The sequence below is a fragment of the Takifugu flavidus genome, chromosome 13 (genome assembly GCF_003711565.1).
Source record: "Takifugu flavidus isolate HTHZ2018 chromosome 13, ASM371156v2, whole genome shotgun sequence".
Lineage (NCBI taxonomy): Eukaryota > Metazoa > Chordata > Actinopteri > Tetraodontiformes > Tetraodontidae > Takifugu > Takifugu flavidus.
This window is the reverse complement of record NC_079532.1, coordinates 9643283-9665556: the sequence shown is the minus strand read 5'-3', so window position 1 is coordinate 9665556 and position 22274 is coordinate 9643283. Positions and strand designations below refer to the sequence as shown.

At 52.7% G+C, this 22274-nt stretch overlaps 2 protein-coding genes across 3 annotated transcripts in view; both read right to left on the bottom strand.

The window, feature by feature from the left end:
* znrf1 (zinc and ring finger 1) overlaps positions 1 to 7083 on the bottom strand; it is a 17451-nt gene extending 10368 nt beyond the window's left edge. Inside the window, 2 exon segments of the mRNA XM_057052701.1 lie at positions 5954 to 6247; positions 6250 to 7083. Of these exon segments, the coding sequence (XP_056908681.1) occupies positions 5954 to 6247; positions 6250 to 6346 (391 nt within the window). The 5' untranslated portion in view covers positions 6347 to 7083.
* Positions 7084 to 10208: 3125 nt separating this feature from the next.
* ldhd (lactate dehydrogenase D) lies at positions 10209 to 22151 on the bottom strand. 2 transcript variants are annotated; one of them, XM_057052012.1, is made up of 11 exons: positions 21998 to 22151; positions 20376 to 20485; positions 20062 to 20203; positions 19837 to 19978; positions 16919 to 17078; positions 16646 to 16845; positions 15355 to 15483; positions 14239 to 14366; positions 13081 to 13171; positions 11233 to 11344; positions 10209 to 11158 (listed from the first exon to the last, which is right to left on the bottom strand). In XM_057052012.1, exons 1-11 carry the CDS (start codon positions 22088 to 22090, stop codon positions 10978 to 10980), a joined length of 1488 nt encoding a protein of 495 aa, XP_056907992.1. In that variant the 5' UTR covers positions 22091 to 22151; the 3' UTR covers positions 10209 to 10977. The 2 variants fall into 2 exon arrangements, with proteins under 2 accessions (XP_056907992.1, XP_056907993.1); XM_057052013.1 differs by lacking the exon at positions 15355 to 15483.
* Between the last annotated feature and the right edge of the window lie 123 nt (positions 22152 to 22274).

Sequence of the window (22274 nt, the reverse complement as noted above, 5' to 3'; positions counted from 1 at the left end):
CCCCATCCCTGTCCTCATCCCCATCCCTGTCCCTGTCCCCATCCCTGTCCCCATCCCTGTCCTCATCCATGACCCCATCCCTGTCCTCATCCCCATCCCTGTCCCTGTCCCCATCCCTGTCCCCATCCCTGTCCCCATCCTGTCCTCATCCATGACCCCATCCCTGTCCTCATCCCCATCCCTGTCCCTGTCCCCATCCCTGTCCTCATCCACGTTCCCATCCCTGTCCTCATCCATGACCCCATCCCTGTCCTCATCCCCATCCCTGTCCCTGTCCCCATCCCTGTCCTCATCCACGACCCCATCCCTGTCCTCATTCCCATCCCTGTCCTCATCCCTGTCCCCATTAAAGGACTGTGTTTTGGGATGGCCGTGAGCCGCCGTGTGGTTGTCACAGTAACCAACGGGCTCCTGCGTCGTCGTAGTTTCCTTCCATCTCCAACATTTGGTGCTTTAGTTGTTTTCGAGGATTCGGGAGTCGGGAATACGAAGCGCATGAGTGGAGCGCTGACCGACATTGATGCTTCCTGCCTCCACCTTCCTGAAACCCTTGGCTGGGAATCCAGAAATCGGATTGTCCCTGAACATTCCATGTTTGTTATTCATGTGCCACTAGTGTTGGTACAGTGTGTAGTTCTGTGTGGCCTCCGGGACCCGGTTCTGTGTGGCCTCCGGGACCCGGTTCTGTGAGGCCTCCGGGACCCGGTTCTGTGTGGCCTCCGGGACCCGGTTCTGTGAGGCCTCCGGGACCCGGTTCTGTGTGGCCTCCGGGACCCGGTTCTGTGTGGCCTCCAGGACCCGGTTGTGCCCCCTGGTCCAGATGATTGTGCATCTTCATGGTCTGCCTGGGCCGGACGGGCAGGATGAGGACGGCTACTTTCAGGCCTCACAAACGTCATCGTGTCTGAGACTGCAGGACTTGTCTTTTCCTGATCCAACTCGGGGGTGACCGCCCCCCCCCCCCCCCACAGGGACACCCCCCACAGGGACTCCCCCCCCCACAGGGACCCCCCCCCCACAGGGACTCCCCCCTCACAGGGACACCCCCCCCCACAGGGACACGACTGAGCACTGATCCGTGAACTGACCTGTCACCGTGCTTGAACCAGCTGTGCTGAACCGGTTTTGTGTGGCCCATTAATGGGGCCAGGATGTGAAGGGGGACGGGGTCAGAACGAGCGCTGCTGATGTATTGACAGGACGTGTCAATACAGAGGCGGGACGGCCCGCTGGTGTGAGGGAGGACCAGGGTGATCACGCACCATCTTGGGGGCGTTGCCTCCACACCAGCCAGCGCCGATCCAGCAAGTTCTGAGGTCCAAACGGGACCGGGTCACCAGACCTTCTGAGTGCTGTTTCACACGTGAGCACTCATGATCAGTGATCATATCGAGGATTTTAATGACTGGGATCCTGACGTCAGAGTCCTCAGAACCACCAGCACGTGCACGGTACCAGCACGTGCACGGTACCAGCACGTGCACGGTACCAGCACTGACCTGATGACACTTCACAACGGGAACATTTTGCAGGTCACACAGTCGTGACAGGAGTGGCTGCCGTTGGCGACGCTCCCGGATCCTTCCTCTCACGTGCACGCAGCCGTACGGTCCGTGCACGTGAGAGGAGCCTCAGCCTTGAGAGGCGAGACGAGCAGATCCAAATCCTGAATGAAAAACAGCTACTCTGACCTCTGCAGTGGAAGAAAGATTGATGGGCAGATCCAACTTGACTGCTGCGTGCACGTGGGTGCGTGCATGAGTGTGTGGCTGCGTGCGTGTGTGTGTGTGCAAGACAAGACTCACTCTCAAGGTGAGACATTACACATCTCCGTGCACGTGTCAGCTTGTTTTCATGTATCTTTCACCCTCTGAATGTCTGCTGCTCATCAAGGACACACACACACACACACACACACACACACACACGCGCGCACACACACGCGCACACACGCACACGCACACACGCGCGCACACACACGCACACGCGCGCACATGCGCGCGCGCTCACACTTTTCTGCCGCGTCATCGTCTGCTGCTGCCATGATGTTGTTTATTTATTTAATTTTAGAGCAAGAGGAGAGAGGGGGAGGGGGAGGGGGGCAGAGGGGGGCACTTGGGCTCTCATATCTGGTGTTTCTCACCCCTACCCCCCCCCCCCCCAACCCTCAGAGGGCAGCTTGATGGACAAAGGTGAAACACTCAACACAGCTCATCCAGCTGTAACGTGCACCTGTGTGTTGTGGCTGGTAACCATGGCAACAGGAAGCACTTTTTCATCACTGCTCATTAAAGGTCACTATTATAGCATGACCAGCATGAGCAGCCGCTCAGACCAGCGGCTGGGTGGGACATGGACAGGGACATGGGACGGGGACGGGGACAGGGACATGGGACAGGGATATGGGACGGGGACAGGGACATGGACGGGGACAGGGACAGAGACAGGGACAGGGACATGGGACATGGGACATGGACATGGGACATGGACAGGGACATGGGACAGGGACATGGGACAGGGACATGGGACATGGACATGGACATGGGACATGGGACATTGACAGGGACATGGACAGGGACATGGATTGTCCTAGTGCAACCTGCCACCAGAGGGCGTCTCTTCTCCTACACTGAAAGAGCGAGCGATGAACGAGCCATCAGACCGAGTTAGAGAAACCATGAGAGGACCCAACAGTCCCGTGGGAGTCCATCTTTTACCCCCTCAGGACCTCCATGTTTCTGTAGTTTCTACCTGCTACTTTATCCCAAGTACAGGAGAGCTGGAGACTAAAGGGCTAATTTAAAGGGCTAATGTAAAGGGATAATGTAAAGGGCTAATGTAAAGGGATAATGTAAAGGGCTAATTTAAAGGGATAATATAAAGGGATAATGTAAAGGGCTAATGTAAAGGGATAATGTAAAGGGCTAATGTAAAGGGCTAATGTAAAGGGATAATGTAAAGGGCTACTGTAAAGGGCTACTGTAAAGGGCTAATGTAAAGGGCTACTGTAAACCAGTAAACAGTAACCTCGACCAGCCCCTCGGTTACTGAAACAATGCTCATCCCTAAAAGCCATTTTAAATGGAACATCATTTGCTTTAAATAACAATATAATCTACTCTTGGATTTTGTTTCACAAGGAAGAAATCAAATTGGTCAGGGTCAGGGTCAGGGTCAGGGTCAGGGTTAGAGGTTAGGGTCAGGGTCAGGGTCAGGGTTAGAGGTTAGGGGTTAGGGTCAGGGTCAGGGTTAGGGTTAGGGTCAGGGTCAGGGTTAGAGGGTTAGGGTCAGGGTCAGGTTAGGGGTTAGGGTCAGGGTTAGGGGTAGAGGGTTAGGGTTGGGTAGGGTGGGTTAGGGTTGGGTAGGGTTGGGTTGGGTTAGGGTTAGGGTTAGGGTTAGGGTTAGGGTAGGGTTAGGGTTGGGTAGGGTGGGTAGGGTTGGGTTAGGGTGGGTAGGGTTGGGTTGGGTTGGGGTAGGGTTGGGTTAGGGTTGGGTAGGGTTGGGTTAGGGTTGGGTAGGTTGGGTTGGGTTAGGGTTGGGTAGGGTTGGGTTAGGATTGGGTTAGGGTTGGGTAGGGTTGGGTTAGGGTTGGGTAGGGTTGGGTTAGGATTGGGTTAGGATTGGGTAGGGTTGGGTTAGGGTTAGGTTAGGGTAGGGTCGGGTAGGGTTGGATTAGGGTTAGGGTTGGGGTAGGGTTGGGTGGGTTGGGTTAGGGTTCGGGTTGGGGTAGGGTTGGGTTAGGGTAGGGTTGGGTTCGGGTTCGGGTTGGGGTAGGGTAGGATTAGGGGTAGGGTAGGGTAGGGTTGGGTTAGGGTTAGGGTTAGGGTTGGGTTAGGGTTGGGTTAGGGTTGGGTTAGGGTTAGGTTAGGGTAGGGTCGGGTCGGGTTGGGTTGGGTTGGGTTAGGGTTAGGGTTAGGGTTAGGGTTGGGTTAGGGTTGGTTAGGGTTGGGTTGGGGTAGGGTAGGGTTGGGTTCGGGTTGGGGTAGGGTTAGGGTTGGGTTAGGGTGGGTTAGGGTTGGGTAGGGTTAGGGTTAGGGTCAGGGTCAGGGTCAGGGTTAGAGGTTAGGGGTTAGGGTCAGGGTCAGGGTCAGGGTTAGGGTCAGGGTTAGAGGGTTAGGGTCAGGGTTAGGGGTAGAGGGTTAGGGTCAGGGTTAGGATTAGAGGGTTAGGGTTAGGGTCAGGGTCAGGGTTGAACGCCACTTCTGCAGCTTGGCAGGGGAATGTTGCACTTTTTGATGATATGAAGTAAATTTAAACTAATTAATTTCATACAGCATCACTTTTTTATGTCTCCTTTTCTTTCACACTTATACTGGCTTTGCTGTGCTTCTGCACTCTTCAAAGTTGCCGATGAGAGTTGCTGATATTCCGGAGGTCAACCAAGCAACCAGAAATGAAGCCACTCTGACACCACCGACGTGACGACCAGCAACACGTCGTGTCACCATTTACATCAGCGTGAAGCTACATTTTCTCTCATCATCAAAGGAAGCCTGAGCAGCGCTGCCCTCGTCTCCATGGTAACGGGCCGTTCTCACTCCAACAATCATGGCCCGATGGCTTCTGTTCAGGCTTCTTCTCGTCCTTATTGGAGGAGGAACGCTACCGTGTGCTACCTTCTGACCACCAGCAGCATCTCCACCTGCAGGTGTTTCTGGTCCCTGCTCCCTCCACAGCGCCTCCTACAGGTATGAAAAGCCCTCACGGTTGCCAGGATACACAGAACCTGGAAGCTGTTCCCACCCAGGCTGCTCCCATTGTCAAAGGTTTGCTAACGAGGCTCTGGAGACCAGCAGCACCTCCAGCAGCACCTTGGTGTGTTTGTGTCGCTCATGACTGGTTTTACGTAGGGAAAGAAGCCGTGGCGACCATGTGGGACACCCAGGCAACATGTCCTCCCCCCTCTCCCCCCTCTCTCCCCCTCTCTCCTCCTCTTCCTGCTCCCTCTCGGACGGGTAATTGACTCAGCCAGGTTTGGCAGCAGTATTCACACTGTGAGGAACAACCTGTGGAGCCTGCTGACACTGAAGATGGGTTAGGGTTGGGTTAGGGTTGGGTTAGGGTTAGGGTTAGGGTTGGGTTAGGGTTGGGTAGGGTTGGGTTAGGGTTGGGTTAGGGTAGGGTGGGGTTAGGGTTGGGTTAGGGTTGGGTAGGGTTGGGGTAGGATGGGGGTAGGGTTAGGGTTGGGTAGGGTTAGGGTTGATAGGGGTGGGTAGGGTTGGGTTAGGGTTGGGTTAGGGTAGAGGTTGGGTTAGGGTTGGGTAGGGTGGGGTTAGGGTTGGGTTGGGTTAGGTTGGGTTAGGGTTGGGTTAGGGTTGGGTTAGGGTTGGGTAGGGTTGGGTTAGGATTGGGTTAGGGTTGGGTTAGGATGGGTAGGGTTGGGTAGGTTGGGTTAGGGTAGGGTTGGGTAGGGTAGGGTTGGTTAGGGTTAGGGTTAGGGTTAGGGTTAGGGTTGGGTTAGGGTAGGGTTGGGTTAGGGTAGGGTAGGGTTGGGTTAGGGTAGGGTTGGGTTAGGGTTAGGGTAGGGTTGGGTAGGGTAGGATTAGGGTTAGGGTAGGGTAGGGTTGGATTAGGGTTAGGGTTGGGTAGGGTGGGTTAGGGTTGGGTTAGGGTAGGGTAGGGTAGGGTTGGGTTAGGGTTAGGTTAGGGTAGGGTAGGGTTAGGGTTAGGGTTAGGGTTAGGGTTCACACTTCCTTATTTTCTATTTTCCACCCCTTATTTTATTTTAAACTTTATAAAAACAAGCTGCAGGAAATAAACGTGTTTTTAGAGTTCTGCTGTGTTCTCAAGCTGCATTATAACACGGTGTGTGTGTGTGTGTGTGTGTGTGTGTGTGTGTCAGTAGTTGTGTGTGAGGCTGCGCTTACTGTCAACATCTTTTGTGTTCTGTGATCCAATTATCACCTGATAGTGTTCGCGAGGCGCGTCCGAGCGTGTGTCTGTGCGCCCTTACCGCTGTGCGCGCTGAACCAGCGGGGTGCGATGTGCAGGGGCAAGGTGTCAGCCAGTGACCCTCGGGACCCCAAATAGAGCACCCCATCCGTGTGATGCCCTCCACCCCCACTGTCCTGATAGCCAGGTCCGTGGGTAGAGGCTGTGGTCCCCCCTGACCCACCTCCGGCACGATCCGAGTCCGACCCTCTTGGGGTGTAGAAGCCGAAAGGCACAGCAGGACTGTGCTCGATGCCCATCCCGGCTACAGAGCTCACCGAGCGGCTCCGCAGGCCCATGGTGCCGCTAGGACGGTGTGGCCAAAATGGGCCGAGGGTGGCACCGCGCTGTCATCCGTGGAGACACCGGGAAAAGCACCCCTGGGCCGACCCGCCGTGCTCTGCTTTCCCCCCATCCAAAGCGGGAGGCAAGAGACAGGGGGTTCTGGGTGGAAACAGGAGGGGGCTCGGCTCGATCCGCCGAAAAAGGCTGTCGCCCCCCTCCCCTCGCGCCTGTCTGCTTCTCGACCTGCCTGCCTGTCTCTGTCCGCGTGTCTCCGCAGGCTCGTCAGCTCTGACTCTGTGCAGACGCAACAGCTCGTTTCCCAGCTGAGCGGCGCATGAGCCCGCCCTGCCGCCTGGATGTGTGCACGCACGCCGCGCTCCCCGGTCCCGTCCCGTCCTCTCCCGTCCTGTCCTGTCCCGATTATCGCGACAGTATCATTGTAGGCGGGACGCGGCAGCAACACGTTTATTCCGGCCGGCACGAATCACAGCAGCGCCGCAGTATTTACTTGGCTGCGTGCGCTTCATCTCATCTCAGACATCGTGACAACTGTTGCTGGGTGTCTGGCTGCAACACACGACGAGCCGTCTCTGGCTCCCCGTGTGTGCGCGTCTGTGCGCGTCCGCTGATGTCCTGCAGGATGTGTCGCTTCCTCTCCGCCGCAGATCGGCTCAGGCTTTACCCAGATCGGCTTCTCTCCTCTCCTCTCCGTGGCCGCCGCTGATGCCGCTGCTGCTGGGGGCAGACAATAGAGGCGCACAGTGCGCAAGCTCGGATCAGGACGCACGCAGCCCGGGACGGCGACATGCACGCGCTTAGACTGAAGTCCGATCGAAAACTGATCCATTTGACGCGCAGAATCATATAGAGGGAATAGGCGGAACTATGAACAATATTGACTCTGAACGTATTATAGGAGTGTCACATGTCGCCCCCTGGTGGCAGGCTGCATTAACTACGAGTCTCATCCCTCTCCTGAATAATGGTCCAGTGGGATAATGTGGCGACAGTGACACAAAAACCCACCGAAAAGGTTCCAAAGTCACATTTGTTCCTCCCACACATGGACGTGGAGAACAAGTGACTGAAGAGCGGATATTAAGCAAAAGAACCTCTTTTATTCGCATTATCAGCAAATATGCCAACATAAAACTACTACTTCCATATTTCTGCTGCAGCAAAATGTTTTTATTCTTCAAAAATGTTACTATTTAAAATGTCTTCTCCCGCGAGCCTAAAACAGTAATTTCCCCCATTTTCTTTCCTTCTTTCTTATTTTTAACTTCAGCTAATCTAAACAAATGTGAAAAACCGCCCCAGCTTGATTTGGTAGCACCATCAGCAGTTGGGGGCCACCAGGACCAGCAGCTCGCGACTACATGAAGCACTTTAGTTCAGCATTTTGAACGAAAAACATACGATTAATTTCGATATTATTGTACCTTCTGCTGTGATGCTGTCTTCTGAGTGTGTGCTGTTCAGTTATTCCACTAGGGGGCGCGGGTGACCCATCTCACCTGCGGCTAATCGCTGTGATTAGTGGACCAACGTCAGGTGGTTCCGTCCTGGCGGACTGAATAAAGGTAGAATGGTAACCGGAGTGGTCCAGACCTGCCTTTCCTCTCTTTGGGTCACCACATCTCAACTTTGGCTCCACTTTCCACTTTGTTCACCACCGTGCACGAGCAGCACGTGCACTTTTCTTTTCCTTTGGAAAACAACTGTTTGTTCACTGTCAGCTGCCTTCTTGGGTCTGTCGGGAACGTTGGCTGAGTTCTAAAACCTTCACGGTTCCATTTGTGTGGATGATGGATGGATGGATGATGGATGGATGATGGATGGACGGATGGGTGGATGATGGATGGACGGATGGGTGGATGGGTGGATGGACGGATGGGTGGATGGGTGGGTGGATGGATGGATGGTGGATGGATGATGGATGGTGGATGGATGATGGATAGATGGGTGGTGGATGGATGGGTGGATGGATGGATGGATTGATGGATGGATGGATGGATGGTGGATGGATGATGGATGGGTGGATGGATGGGTGGGTGGATGGATGGTGGACGGATGATGGATGGGTGGATGGATGGATGGATGGATGGGTGGATGGATGGATGGGTGGGTGGATGGATGGATGATGGATGGACGGATGGATGGATGGATGATGGATGGGTGGATGGATGGACGGATGGGTGGACGGATGGATGGATGATGGATGGACGGATGGGTGGATGGATGATGGATGGACGGATGGGTGGACGGATGGATGGATAGACGGATGGGTGGATGGATGGATGATGGATGGATGGATGGATGGATGGATGGATGGATGGATTGATGGATGGGTGGATGGATGGATTGATGGGTGGATGATGGATGGTGATGGATGGGTGGGTGGGTGGATGATGGATGGTGGATGGATGGATGGATGGATGGGTGGGTGGTGGATGATGGATGATGATGGATGGATGGATGATGGTGGATGGATGGTGGATGGGTGGGTGGGTGGGTGGATGGATGATGGATGGATGGTGGATGGATGGATGGCTGGATGGATGGATGGATGGATGGTTGGGTGGATGATGGATGGATGGTGGATGGATGGATGGGTGGGTGGATGATGGATAGATGGATGGACGGATGGATGATGGATGGATGGTGGATGGATGGGTGGGTGGATGATGGATGGATGGTGGATGGATGGATTGATGGACGGATGGATGATGGGTGGATGGATGGACGGATGGTGGATGGATGGATTGATGGACGGATGGATGGTGGATGATGGATGGATGGTGGATGGATGGATGGATGGTGGATGGATGGTGGATGATGGATAGATGGGTGGATGGATGGTGGATGGCTGGATGGATGGGTGGGTGGATGATGGATGGATGATGGATGGCTGGGTGGGTGGCTGCTGGCTGGTGGCTGGCTGGCTGGATGGGTGGGTGGCTGCTGGATGGATGGTGGGTGGATGATGGATGGATGATGGATGGCTGGTGGCTGGATGGGTGGGTGGCTGATGGATGGCTGGATGGATGGGTGGGTGGCTGCTGGCTGGTGGCTGGCTGGCTGGCTGGCTGGCTGGGTGGGTGGCTGCTGGCTGGCTGGCTGCTGGCTGGCTGGCTGGCTGCTGGCTGGTGGCTGGCTGGATGGGTGGGTGGCTGCTGGCTGGCTGGCTGCTGGCTGGCTGGCTGGCTGCTGGCTGGCTGGGTGGGTGGCTGCTGGATGGATGGCTGGATGGATGATGGATGGCTGGTGGATGGCTGGATGGATGGTGGATGGATGGATGGGTGGGTGGCTGCTGGCTGGCTGGGTGGGTGGCTGCTGGCTGGCTGGCTGCTGGCTGGCTGGGTGGGTGGCTGCTGGCTGGTGGATGGCTGGATGGATGATGGATGGCTGGATGGGTGGGTGGCTGCTGGATGGATGGTGGATGGATGGGTGGGTGGATGGATGGCTGGATGGGTGGGTGGATGGATGGATGGGTGGGTGGATGATGGATGGATGATGGATGGGTGGATGGATGGCTGGATGATGGATGGATGATGGATGGATGATGGATGATGGATGGATGTACTTTATTGAAATTATGATCACATGAATCCACATCTCCTCATTTTCTAATGGGTGGCAACAGTGGCAGGAAAAACTCCCCTTTAACAGGAAGAAACCTGGAGCAGGACCAGGCTCATGTCGGGGGACCCTCCTGCTGATTGGGGGGGGGTGCGTAGAGAGGGAGGAGAGGAGAGGCATAGAATGATGGGTAGCAGGATAACCAGAGGGTGACCAGCAGGTAACCAGAGGGTAACCGGTCAGTAACCAGAGGATAACCAGCAGGTGACCAGAGGTAACCAGTGGGTGACCAGCAGGTAACCAGTGAGTGAGATCTTTTCCTTTGCACATTTCTTGAGGCCAAAACAAAATTTAGTTTTGATGGTTTATTTATCTGATTTAATCCCCAAATAAACAAAAAATCTTCCACAGATGTTTCACAGCTGGATTTATTTGGTTCCAGAGGAAAATCCTGAATAGACACATTTATAGCACACAGGACGTTTTCCCAAAACTTTCTTTGTTTACAACATGTGAGAAGATACATTATAAAGATATATTTCAAATTGATCTTCACAGTAGTAGAGGTCTTAGTAGAGGCCTCAGTAGAGGTCTTAGTAGAGGCCATAGTAGAGGCCATAGTAGAGGTCTTAGTAGAGGTCTTAGTAGAGGTCTTAGTAGAGGTCTGAGTAGAGGTCTTAGTAGAGGCCTTAGTAGAGGCCTTAGTAGAGGTCTTAGTAGAGGCCTTAGTAGAGGCCTTGGTAGAGGTCTTAGTAGAGGCCTTGGTAGAGGTCTTATTAGAGGCCTTAATAGAGGCCTTGGTAGAGGTCTTAGTAGAGGCCTTAGTCGAGGTCTTAGTAGAGGTCTTAGTAGAGGCCTTGGTAGAGGTCTTAGTAGAGGCCTGGTAGAGGTCTTAGTAGAGGTCTTAGTAGAGGTCTTAGTAGAGGCCTTAGTAGAGGCCTTAGTAGAGGTCTTAGTAGAGGCCTTAGTAGAGGCCTTGGTAGAGGTCTTAGTAGAGGCCTTAGTAGAGGCCTTGGTAGAGGTCTTAGTAGAGGTCTTAGTAGAGGCCTTAGTTGAGGCCTTGGTAGAGGGTGGGGGTTGATCAAGGCCTCGGCGGCCTCATCCTGCTCTGGGAAACACAGATGTTTACACATTCCGAGCGTGTTTTGGGAGACCAGAAGGTTCTGGGACTGGCGGCCTTTACCCTCCTCTGGGCTGCAGAATCTTGCCCGGATTCATCAGGTTCATGGGGTCGAGCATTTGCTTCAGCGAGCTTGTGACCTGCATCGCCGCGTGTCCCAGCTCCTCACACAGCAGAGCCCTCTTCCCGAGTCCCACTCCATGCTCACCTGTGCAGGTACCGTCCATGGCCAGGGCTCGCCTGCAGGAAGAGCAGCCTGAGCAGCATGTCGGCGCTACTGGGCAAAGACTCGTGTCAGGAGGCTTCAGAGTTACCTGGCAAGTCTCTCCGTGAACAGGTGAACTCTCTGCACCTCCTCTGGGTCACCAGGATCCAACACCATCAAGCAGTGGAAATTCCCGTCACCCACGTGACCTGCAATGGGACCTGAGGACGACGTGCACAGCATTCGTGTCTGCCATCAGATGATGAGACCGTCTGTATCATCATGACCAGCCGGAGCTCAGCAGTCATGTTGGCCTGATGTGATGCACCTGAGCCTCCTCCTGTTTAGTCATTTAAACTGAATCTCCTGTTGTGATGCGCCTGAGCCTCCTCCTGTTTAGTCATTTAAACTGAATCTCCTGATGTGATGCACCTGAGCCTCCTCCTGTTTAGTCCTTTAACCTGAATCTCCTGTTGTGATGCACCTGAGCCTCCTCCTGTTTAGTCCTTTAACCTGAATCTCCTGTTGTGATGCACCTGAGCCTCCTCCTGTTTAGTCATTTAAACTGAATCTCCTGATGTGATGCACCTGAGCCTCCTCCTGTTAGTCATTTAAACTGAATCTCCTGATGTGATGCACCTGAGCCTCCTCCTGTTTAGTCATTTAAACTGAATCTCCTGATGTGATGCACCTGAGCCTCCTCCTGTTTAGTCATTTAAACTGAATCTCCTGATGTGATGCACCTGAGCCTCCTCCTGTTTAGTCATTTAAACTGAATCTCCTGATGTGATGCACCTGAGCCTCCTCCTGTTTAGTCCTTTAACCTGAATCTCCTGTTGTGATGCACCTGAGCCTCCTCCTGTTTAGTCCTTTAACCTGAATCTCCTGTTGTGATGCACCTGAGCCTCCTCCTGTTTAGTCATTTAAACTGAATCTCCTGATGTGATGCACCTGAGCCTCCTCTGTTTAGTCATTTAAACTGAATCTCCTGTTGTGATGCGCCTGAGCCTCCTCCTGTTTAGTCATTTAAACTGAATCTCCTGATGTGATGCACCTGAGCCTCCTCCTGTTTAGTCCTTTAACCTGAATCTCCTGTTGTGATGCACCTGAGCCTCCTCCTGTTTAGTCCTTTAACCTGAATCTCCTGTTGTGATGCACCTGAGCCTCCTCCTGTTTAGTCATTTAAACTGAATCTCCTGATGTGATGCACCTGAGCCTCCTCCTGTTTAGTCCTTTAACCTGAATCTCCTGATGTGATGCGCCTGAGCCTCCTCCTGTTTAGTCCTTTAACCTGAATCTCCTGATGTGATGCACCTGAGCCTCCTCCTGTTTAGTCATTTAAACTGAATCTCCTGATGTGATGCACCTGAGCCTCCTCCTGTTTAGTCCTTTAACCTGAATCTCCTGATGTGATGCACCTGAGCCTCCTGCTGTTTAGTCATTTAAACTGAATCTCCTGATGTGATGCACCTGAGCCTCCTCCTGTTTAGTCATTTAAACTGAATCTCCTGATGTGATGCGCCTGAGCCTCCTCCTGTTTAGTCATTTAAACTGAATCTCCTGATGTGATGCGCCTGAGCCTCCTCCTGTTTAGTCATTTAAACTGAATCTCCTGATGTGATGCACCTGAGCCTCTTCCTGTTTAGTCCTTTAACCTGAATCTCCTGATGTGATGCACCTGAGCCTCCTGCTGTTTAGTCATTTAAACTGAATCTCCTGATGTGATGCGCCTGAGCCTCCTCCTGTTTAGTCATTTAAACTGAATCTCCTGTTGTGATGCACCTGAGCCTCCTCCTGTTTAGTCACGGCGAACATTTCGACTGTTGTTGGGCAAGCTAGCTGTTCAAAAGCTGTTTTATGGAAATGAGAAGTACACGGTACATAAATGTGAGCAGGCTCTTGAGCAGGTGCATCACAAGTTTGGTTCTGGGCCCTGTTGGACCTGCTGTATATTTACCAGTGAGTCTGTTCTCCACCAGATCCTGTTTGGTCTCCACAATGATTTGAGGCAGTCGAGAGAGAGGCACACACACATCGGTAGCATAAGCCTGTGGCTCAGACACACAACATTAATTAGCCCGTCTCTTCCCAATCTCACGTGGTAGAAACACTTCATGTATTTTTCTGTTCCGTTTGGTCCAGAAGGGGGCGGTGCAGCCCGAGCAGCAGTTCCTCTTCCACAGGAGGTCAGTAAATATTAGAAAATAGAACATATTGTCAAGGCCCTTCTCCAAATCATGCAGCATCCCATTTGTGTGCCGCAGCATTTGCCATGAAATAAACCGTTGCTTTGATGTCGCATCGACAACCCAGATGACGGCTCGGCTCTGGACGTTCTTATTGCATGTCAGAGGAACGCTGATCCACCTCTGGGCTAACTGGGTTAGGATTAGGGTTAGGGCTAAGGTTAGAGGGTTAGGGTTAGGGTTAGGGTTAGGGTTAGGGTTAGGGGGTTAGGGTTAGGGTCAGGGTTAGAGTCAGGGTTAGGGTTAGGGTCAGGGTCAGGGTTAGGGTTAGAGTCAGGGTTAGGGTCAGGGTTAGGGTTAGAGTCAGGGTCAGGGTTAGAGTCAGGGTTAGGGTCAGGGTCAGGGTTAGGGTTAGGGTTAGAGTCAGGGTTAGGGTCAGGGTTAGAGTCAGGGTTAGGGTCAGGGTCAGGGTTAGAGTCAGGGTCAGGGTTAGAGTCAGGGTTAGGGTCAGGGTTAGAGTTAGAGTCAGAGTCAGGGTTAGGGTTAGAGTCAGGGTTAGGGTTAGAGTCAGGGTTAGGGTTAGAGTCAGGGTTAGGGTCAGGGTTAGAGTCAGGGTTAGGGTTAGGGTCAGGGTCAGGGTTAGAGTCAGGGTCAGGGTTAGAGTCAGGGTCAGGGTTAGAGTCAGGGTCAGGGTCAGGGTTAGAGTTAGAGTCAGAGTCAGGGTTAGGGTTAGAGTCAGGGTTAGGGTTAGAGTCAGGGTCAGGGTTAGAGTCAGGGTCAGGGTCAGGGTTAGAGTTAGAGTCATAGTCAGGGTTAGGGTTAGAGTCAGGGTTAGGGGTTAGGGGTTAGGGTTAGGGTCAGGGTCAGGGTTAGCTGCTGCACGGCTGTTCACGCTCGGCTCAGGACGCGAGCTGGGTCCATAGCTTTACCTTGCAGCCAGGTCTCAGCGCCAGGGCAGCGTACCAGGCATCATGACGAGCTTTCCACAGAAGGTTCCGGGTCTCTACGTCCACGGCCCACTGGAAGTCCGAACCACCGTTGCTCTGGCTGATGTCCTCTGATGAAAGACAGCAGTTTGTTTCAGTGCGACCACAAATATCTGGTTTTAACGTCTCTATGCAGCGTCAGCAGAAAATGGGGCCAGGCCTCGTTTAAATCTGCTCGTATGAAGGGCGGTGAGTTGAAAATCAACGAAAAAGTGTTAAATATGAAAAATTCTTTTCATTCTTTGAAAAAAATGGCTGTTTTACTTTTGTTGTACACTTGGTGGAGTTTGAGAGGAAAAGAGCGCGCAGCCCTCCGGAGGTTTGAGCCCTCAGCACCTTTGAGTGTCCCACCAGACTTGAGAAACGGGAACGTGCTCGAGGCCAAGCTAAGAGGAGGCGGTATGGCTGTGAGCAACCTCGGGGAGGGCTGGGCAGGATCCTCAGGAGGCTGAAGGCTTTGGGCCTGGTCCTCAGTCCAGTGGCCAGCACACCGCCCAAAACCCAATTAAGAGTCAACAATAGTGTTCATGATGTAAAGGGTTGGGGTTAGGGTTAGAGGGTTAGGGTTAGAGGGTTAGGGTTAGAGGGTTAGAGGGTTAGAGGGTAGGGTTAGAGGGTAAGAGGGTTAGAGGGTTAGGGTTAGAGGGTTAGGGTTGGGGTTAGAGGGTTAGGGTTAGAGGGTTAGGGTCTGGGTTAGAGGGTTAGAGGGTTAGGATTAGAGGGTTAGGGTCTGGGTTAGAGGGTTAGAGGGTTAGGGTTAGAGGGTTAGAGGGTTAGGGTTAGAGGGTTAGGGTCTGGGTTAGAGGGTTAGAGGGTTAGGGTTATAGGGTTAGGGCTAGGGTTAGGGTTAGAGGGTTAGAGAGTTAGAGGGTTAGGGTTAGAGAGTTAGGGTCAGGGTTAAAGGGTTAGGGTTAGAGGGTTAGGGTTGGGGTTAGAGAGTTAGGGTTAGGGTCAGGGGTTAGGGTTAGAATGTGTCTGAATGTGTGGCCTCTCTTCTGGACACATTTCAGAGGTCTGGACAGTCCAGGTCCACACCTCTGGACCACTAGGGTGCCTCACCAGCTGTCTTGACCTGTCCCTCAAGGCTTCCTTCAGAGCCGTGGAACTCCAAAAACAGCGTGGGCGTCACGGGGTACGACAAGGAGCTAAACCGGTTGCACGCGTCAACCATAACTTCGTCCAGAAACTCTGCAGAACAAACGGAAGGAAATCTAGACACAAGATGGAAAAGTGCACGTGGAATAAATGCTGAGATCCTGTAGGAGTGACTGGACGATGTTGAACTGGTACATCTGGACCTGGTTACCATGAGCACTAACTGAGCAATAACTGAGTAATAACTGAGTAATAACTGAGCAATAACTGAGCAATAACTGCGTAATAACTGAGCAATAACTGAGCAATAACTGCGTAATAACTGAGTAATAACTGAGCACTAACGGAGCAATAACTGAGTAATAACTGAGCACTAACTGAGCACTAACTGAGCAATAACTGAGCAATAACTGAGTAATAACTGAGTAATAACTGAGCAATAACTGAGCACTAACGGAGCAATAACTGAGTAATAACTGAGCACTAACTGAGCAATAACTGAGCACTAACGGAGCAATAACTGAGTAATAACTGAGCACTAACTGAGCAATAACTGAGCAATAACTGAGCAATAACTGAGCAATAACTGAGTAATAACTGAGTAATAACTGAGTAATAACTGAGCACTAACTGAGCACTAACTGAGTAATAACTGAGCAATACTGAGTAATAACTGAGTAATAACTGAGTAATAACTGAGCAATAACTGAGCAATAACTGAGTAATAACTGAGCAATAACTGAGCACTAACTGAGCAATAACTGAGCAATAACTGAGCACTAACTGCATAATAACTGAGCAATAACTGAGTAATAACTGAGTAATAACTGAGCACTAACTGAGCACTAACTGAGTAATAACTGAGTAATAACTGAGCAATAACTGAGCACTAACTGAGCAATAACTGAGTAATAACTGAGCAATAACACGGAGGAACTGGATGTAACTCGTGAATTAGAGCGCCTCGGGCGCCAGGGAGGTCGTTTAAAGTTAACAGACCCGTCCAGCTGAACCCAACAGTCCAACTAGTCTCCTCAGTGCTTTGACCCCCCTAAAGGCTCAGGTGAACCTGAGCAGCAGTCTGAGCCGGACCTGATCGCCGACCAAAGGAAGCGTCTGTGTCGGACCACAGACCCCCCCGCCCTCACCCCCCCCCCCCCCCCCCCCCCCCCCCCCCCCCAACAGACCCCCCCCCCCCACACACACACACACAGCGGTGGGTCGTTACCTTGACAACCGCCGTTTTTCTCCTTACCAATGCGGGCGATCGGCACCCCGGCCTGCAGAATCTGCACCGTGCTGTCCACGGCCGACTGGACGGAGGGGAAGGAGCAGACCGCCGACACCACCACCTCGGGGACGCCATAGAGGCGCAGCGTGGCCTTGGTGAGGATCCCCAGCGTGCCCTCCGACCCCACGAACAGGTTGGTCAGGTTGTATCCGGCCGAAGTCTTTCTGCAGATCAAAGATCGAAGGCTCAGCATCCAGGCCGGGAGCGTTCCGCATGAAGGAGCGAGCGTTGCCGCACCGAGGGTGGCGCCCCTTCCCGGCGGTGTGCACCACGGTCCCGTCGGCCAGCACCACTTCCAGGTTCAGCACGTTTTCCCTCATGGTTCCGTAGCGCACGGCGTTGGTGCCCGACGCACTGGTGGCCGCCATGCCGCACAGGGAGGCATCGGCACCGGGGTCTGGGGGGAGAGGCAGGGAAGCCGTCGATCCCGTAGACCTGCTCCTCCTAGACCTGCTCCTCCTAGACCTGCTCCTCATAGACCTGCTCATCCTGGACCTGCTCCTCCTAGACCCGCTCAACATAGACCTGCTCCTCCTAGACCTGCTCATCCTAGACCTGCTCCTCATAGACCTGCTCATCCTGGACCTGCTCCTCCTACACCTGCTCCTCCTAGACCTGCTCAACATAGACCTGCTCCTCATAGACCTGCTCATCCTGGACCTGCTCCTCCTAGACCTGCTCAACATAGACCTGCTCATCCTGGACCTGCTCCTCCTAGACCTGCTCCTCCTAGACCTGCTCATCCTAGACCTGCTCATCCTAGACCTGCTCCTCCTAGACCTGCTACTCGTAGACCCACTCAACATAGACCTGCTACTCGTAGACCTGCTCATCCTAGACCTGCTCCTCCTAGACCCGCTCCTTGTAGACCTGCTCATCCTAGACCTGCTCCTCCTAGACCTGCTCCTTGTAGACCTGCTACTCGTAGACCTGCTCATCCTAGACCCGCTCAACGTCTGGCTAGAATACTGCCACTCCCTTTACCATGAGCACTAACTGAGCAATAACTGAGTAATAACTGAGTAATAACTGAGCAATAACTGAGCAATAACTGCGTAATAACTGAGCAATAACTGAGCAATAACTGCGTAATAACTGAGTAATAACTGAGCACTAACGGAGCAATAACTGAGTAATAACTGAGCACTAACTGAGCAATAACTGAGCAATAACTGAGCAATAACTGAGTAATAACTGAGTAATAACTGAGCAATAACTGAGCACTAACGGAGCAATAACTGAGTAATAACTGAGCACTAACTGAGCAATAACTGAGCACTAACGGAGCAATAACTGAGTAATAACTGAGCACTAACTGAGCAATAACTGAGCAATAACTGAGCAATAACTGAGCAATAACTGAGTAATAACTGAGTAATAACTGAGCACTAACTGAGCACTAACTGAGTAATAACTGAGCAAAACTGAGTAATAACTGAGTAATAACTGAGTAATAACTGAGCAATAACTGAGCAATAACTGAGTAATAATGAGCTGAGCAATAACTGAGCACTAACTGAGCAATAACTGAGCAATAACTGAGCACTAACTGCATAATAACTGAGCAATAACTGAGTAATAACTGAGTAATAACTGAGCACTAACTGAGCACTAACTGAGTAATAACTGAGTAATAACTGAGCAATAACTGAGCACTAACTGAGCAATAACTGAGTAATAACTGAGCAATAACACACGGAGGAACTGGATGTAACTCGTGAATTAGAGCGCCTCGGGCGCCAGGGAGGTCGTTTAAAGTTAACAGACCCGTCCAGCTGAACCCAACAGTCCAACTAGTCTCCTCAGTGCTTTGACCCCCCTAAAGGCTCAGGTGAACCTGAGCAGCAGTCTGAGCCGGACCTGATCGCCGACCAAAGGAAGCGTCTGTGTGTCGGACCACAGACCCCCCCGCCCTCACACCCCCCCCCCCCCCCCCCCCCCCCCCCCAACAGACCCCCCCCCCCACACACCACACCACACACAACACACACACACAGCGGTGGGTCGTTACCTTGACAACCGCCGTTTTTCTCCTTACCAATGCGGGCGATCGGCACCCCGGCCTGCAGAATCTGCACCGTGCTGTCCACGGCCGACTGGACGGAGGGGAAGGAGCAGACCGCCGACACCACCACCTCGGGGACGCCATAGAGGCGCAGCGTGGCCTTGGTGAGGATCCCCAGCGTGCCCTCCGACCCCACGAACAGGTTGGTCAGTTGTATCCGGCCGAAGTCTTTCTGCAGATCAAAGATCGAAGGCTCAGCATCCAGGCCGGGAAGTTCCGCATGAAGGAGCGAGCGTTGCCGCACCGAGGGTGGCGCCCCTTCCGGCGGTGTGCACCACGGTCCGTCGGCCAGCACCACTTCCAGGTTCAGCACGTTTCCCTCATGGTTCCGTAGCGCACGGCGTTGGTGCCCGACGCACTGGTGGCCGCCATGCCGCACAGGGAGGCATCGGCACCGGGGTCTGGGGGGAGAGGCAGGGAAGCCGTCGATCCCGTAGACCTGCTCCTCCTAGACCTGCTCCTCCTAGACCTGCTCCTCATAGACCTGCTCATCCTGGACCTGCTCCTCCTAGACCTGCTCAACATAGACCTGCTCCTCCTAGACCTGCTCATCCTAGACCTGCTCCTCATAGACCTGCTCATCCTGGACCTGCTCCTCCTACACCTGCTCCTCCTAGACCCGCTCAACATAGACCTGCTCCTCATAGACCTGCTCATCCTGGACCTGCTCCTCCTAGACCTGCTCAACATAGACCTGCTCATCCTGGACCTGCTCCTCCTAGACCTGCTCCTCCTAGACCTGCTCATCCTAGACCTGCTCATCCTAGACCTGCTCCTCCTAGACCTGCTACTCGTAGACCCACTCAACATAGACCTGCTACTCGTAGACCTGCTCATCCTAGACCTGCTCCTCCTAGACCCCTCCTTGTAGACGTGCTCATCCTAGACCTGCTCCTCCTAGACCTGCTCCTTGTAGACCTGCTACTCGTAGACCCGCTCAACATAGACCCGCTCAACGTCTGGCTAGAATACTGCCACTCCCTTTAGGTGATGATCATTCAATGACCTATTTAAACGCATTAAGCATGATTCCAACTAAAGTCCTCATCACTGTGACCATCAGGCCCCTCGTGACCCCAGTGTGACCTACCAACAGGAAACCAGAGGCCCGTGTCTCTCAGGTAGGCATTGAGGGCCTTCCGAGTCACGCCGGGCTCCACGGTCACATCAAAATCTTCCTGGTGGAGATCCAGCACCTGCTCCATTTTCCTCAGGCTGAAGCAAACGCCCCCCTGCAGAAGGAGACGCGCTTCTTCCCATTTAGAGCTCTGGAAGCTCTCACAGAAAGTGCTCGTACCTGCGAGGCCTTGCTCACCTGCACCGCGCTGACTCCTCCCTCCAAACCAGTGCCAGTACCAAAGGGGATGATGGGCAGCCGGTGCTTGTGGCAGACCTTCGCCAGCGCGCTCACTTCCTCCACGCAATGAGGAAACACAACCACATCTGGAGGGCAGCATCTGGAGGGCAGCAACCAGCTGTTCTCCCACAATGTCAAAAATATTCACACAATACAAAAGTCCCACTCCCCAAACCCCCCTTGTTCAGACCGATCCACAAACACCACCACTGCGGTTCCTGGGCTGGTTAGAACCCAAAGCCTTTAAAATAGGAATGTTTGCGTTGACTGACCTGTGCACGGACTCGTCTCTGCCGTGTTGTTCTCTGACAGCCTCACCTAGCAACACACTGTCCTCCCCACAGACAGACCTGAGGGCCGACAGCGCTCCGTCCAGGGAGGCCTGAGGAGGCAGACGTGCGTTACGTCTATGGATGGAAACCACGCAGGCTAGTTGTTGAGAGGCTAATGTTAGCACGCGCAGAGACGCGCAGCCCTTGATACTCTTAGCACACGATTCGCCAAATCTGTTGAAATTGTTGCAGAATGTAACGTCAGCGTTCAAAAGAACTGGAACGTTGGGGTTCAGAGCCAAAACTCCTCCTTGTTGATGTGTCACCATCTGTTGGTTGCAACCAACCCTCCTCTTCTGGATGTACAGGCCGCATTATAACATTAGTAACCACGCATTAAAGATGCTCAAGGAGCTCATCCAGACGCACGCCAGCGCCGCCGCTGCTGGTGACCTGGAGGTCCAGGGACGTATGACTGAAACGACCCGATGAGTGAAGGCAGGATGGAATGTTTGGACTGAAAACAGCCTCATCAGGGAAACCACATGCAGCATTGAGGTGTGGAGACTGTGGAAGTAACGTGGACTCGTGGTCATGTCCCAGACAGCAGGCGAAGATGGCGAGTTTGTGACATCATCCTGCTGCAGGTAGCCACCAGAACACGGTCCACTGTGGTCACAGAGGGATGGCGCTGGTCAGCAGCAATGCTCGAGCAGGCTGGGGCGTTTAGATGAGTGGCCCAAAGGTTGCAGAGAAATATCCCTTATACCAGCCATTCCCAAACCAAGGAATACCATGGGCAACCCAATGTTCCGCTGTATTCTTGTGTAACGACAATAAAGCTTCTTAAATCTTAAAACCTTTAATTCAGCAGTCAGATACAGCTCACCCAGTGGGAGAAAAGTTATCCCTGTGCTTCATCTTTAAAGCCACGACTGCTAAAAGTTTCACACAAATATGTGGTGGAACTCTGAGGGTTGTCCTCCGGGACAACATTTAGGAATCCCAGGAACACTCGCTGGAATACGGTAGCCGACACCTTTGTGCTTCATCACATGGGTTTTGATTCTTGGTCTTGCTTGATGCTTCACTTTCTGTTTTCCTTTCGACTCCAGTGAGCCACCGCTCCATCTCGCCGGCCCAGGAGGGGATGAAGTTCCATCATGATGCCCAGCTGATGATCAGAGATTAGCTACGTTCCAGTGCTAATTTAAGGGGTCCACACTTTGTCATATTCTCAATCCACAACATGCATAAATCCCCATTTGATAATGCCCAAAGGAAGATTCGAACCCACATTTTAGAGTAATTTAATGAATAATTAAGCGTGAAGGAGGCTCCGGTTTGATTGGCAGGTTCTCTGGCGCCCCCGCGTGGCGGCCGAGAATTCTACCACCGAACCACCAGAGCCACCAAAAGTGGGATTTTTAAAAGAAATCATAACACATAGACCCAGACTTTGGACCCAGACTCTAGTCTATTAACGTGATAAAACATGTCTGATACTTGTTATAGACTTATTACATGCAATTACAGTTTTGACGCACACAGTTATGCTGGTTCCGCTGCATTTGAAAGCGCATGTCATTATTTCTGTGAACAATTATCCTTGATGAACTTACTCTGGTGGCGCTTGTGCATTCAGCCTTGCGGCAAAGCAGAAACCTGCGCCGATGTGGGAGCAGCCGCCGACTCAGTTTCCCCAATAATAACATGGTCTTCCCTGGTTGGGCTTCTTCTTCTTTCCGTTTTATGGTCTGCAGAATCAGAATAAATAACACTTTGGTGCATTACTGCCACCGCGTGGTCAGGAGTGTGGCTCACAATGGATACGCTTCACCAACCCATTCCCTCAAAAAAGAAAAGACTATAGAGGCTATTCGTGTTATATTATCAATA

Bases quoted from the DNA above. Each gene is read 5' to 3' on its own strand.
- ldhd (XM_057052012.1), bottom strand. From the start codon at position 22,090: ATGTTATTATTGGGGAAACTGAGTCGGCGGCTGCTCCCACATCGGCGC. The intron at 16,846-16,918 runs GTGCGGCAACGC...TTTGATCTGCAG, and splicing joins GGGAAGGGGCGCCACCCTCG to AAAGACTTCGGCCGGATACA. The intron at 13,172-14,238 runs GTAAAGCTATGG...TCTGAGCCACAG, and splicing joins CGCTGAGACCTGGCTGCAAG to GCTTATGCTACCGATGTGTG.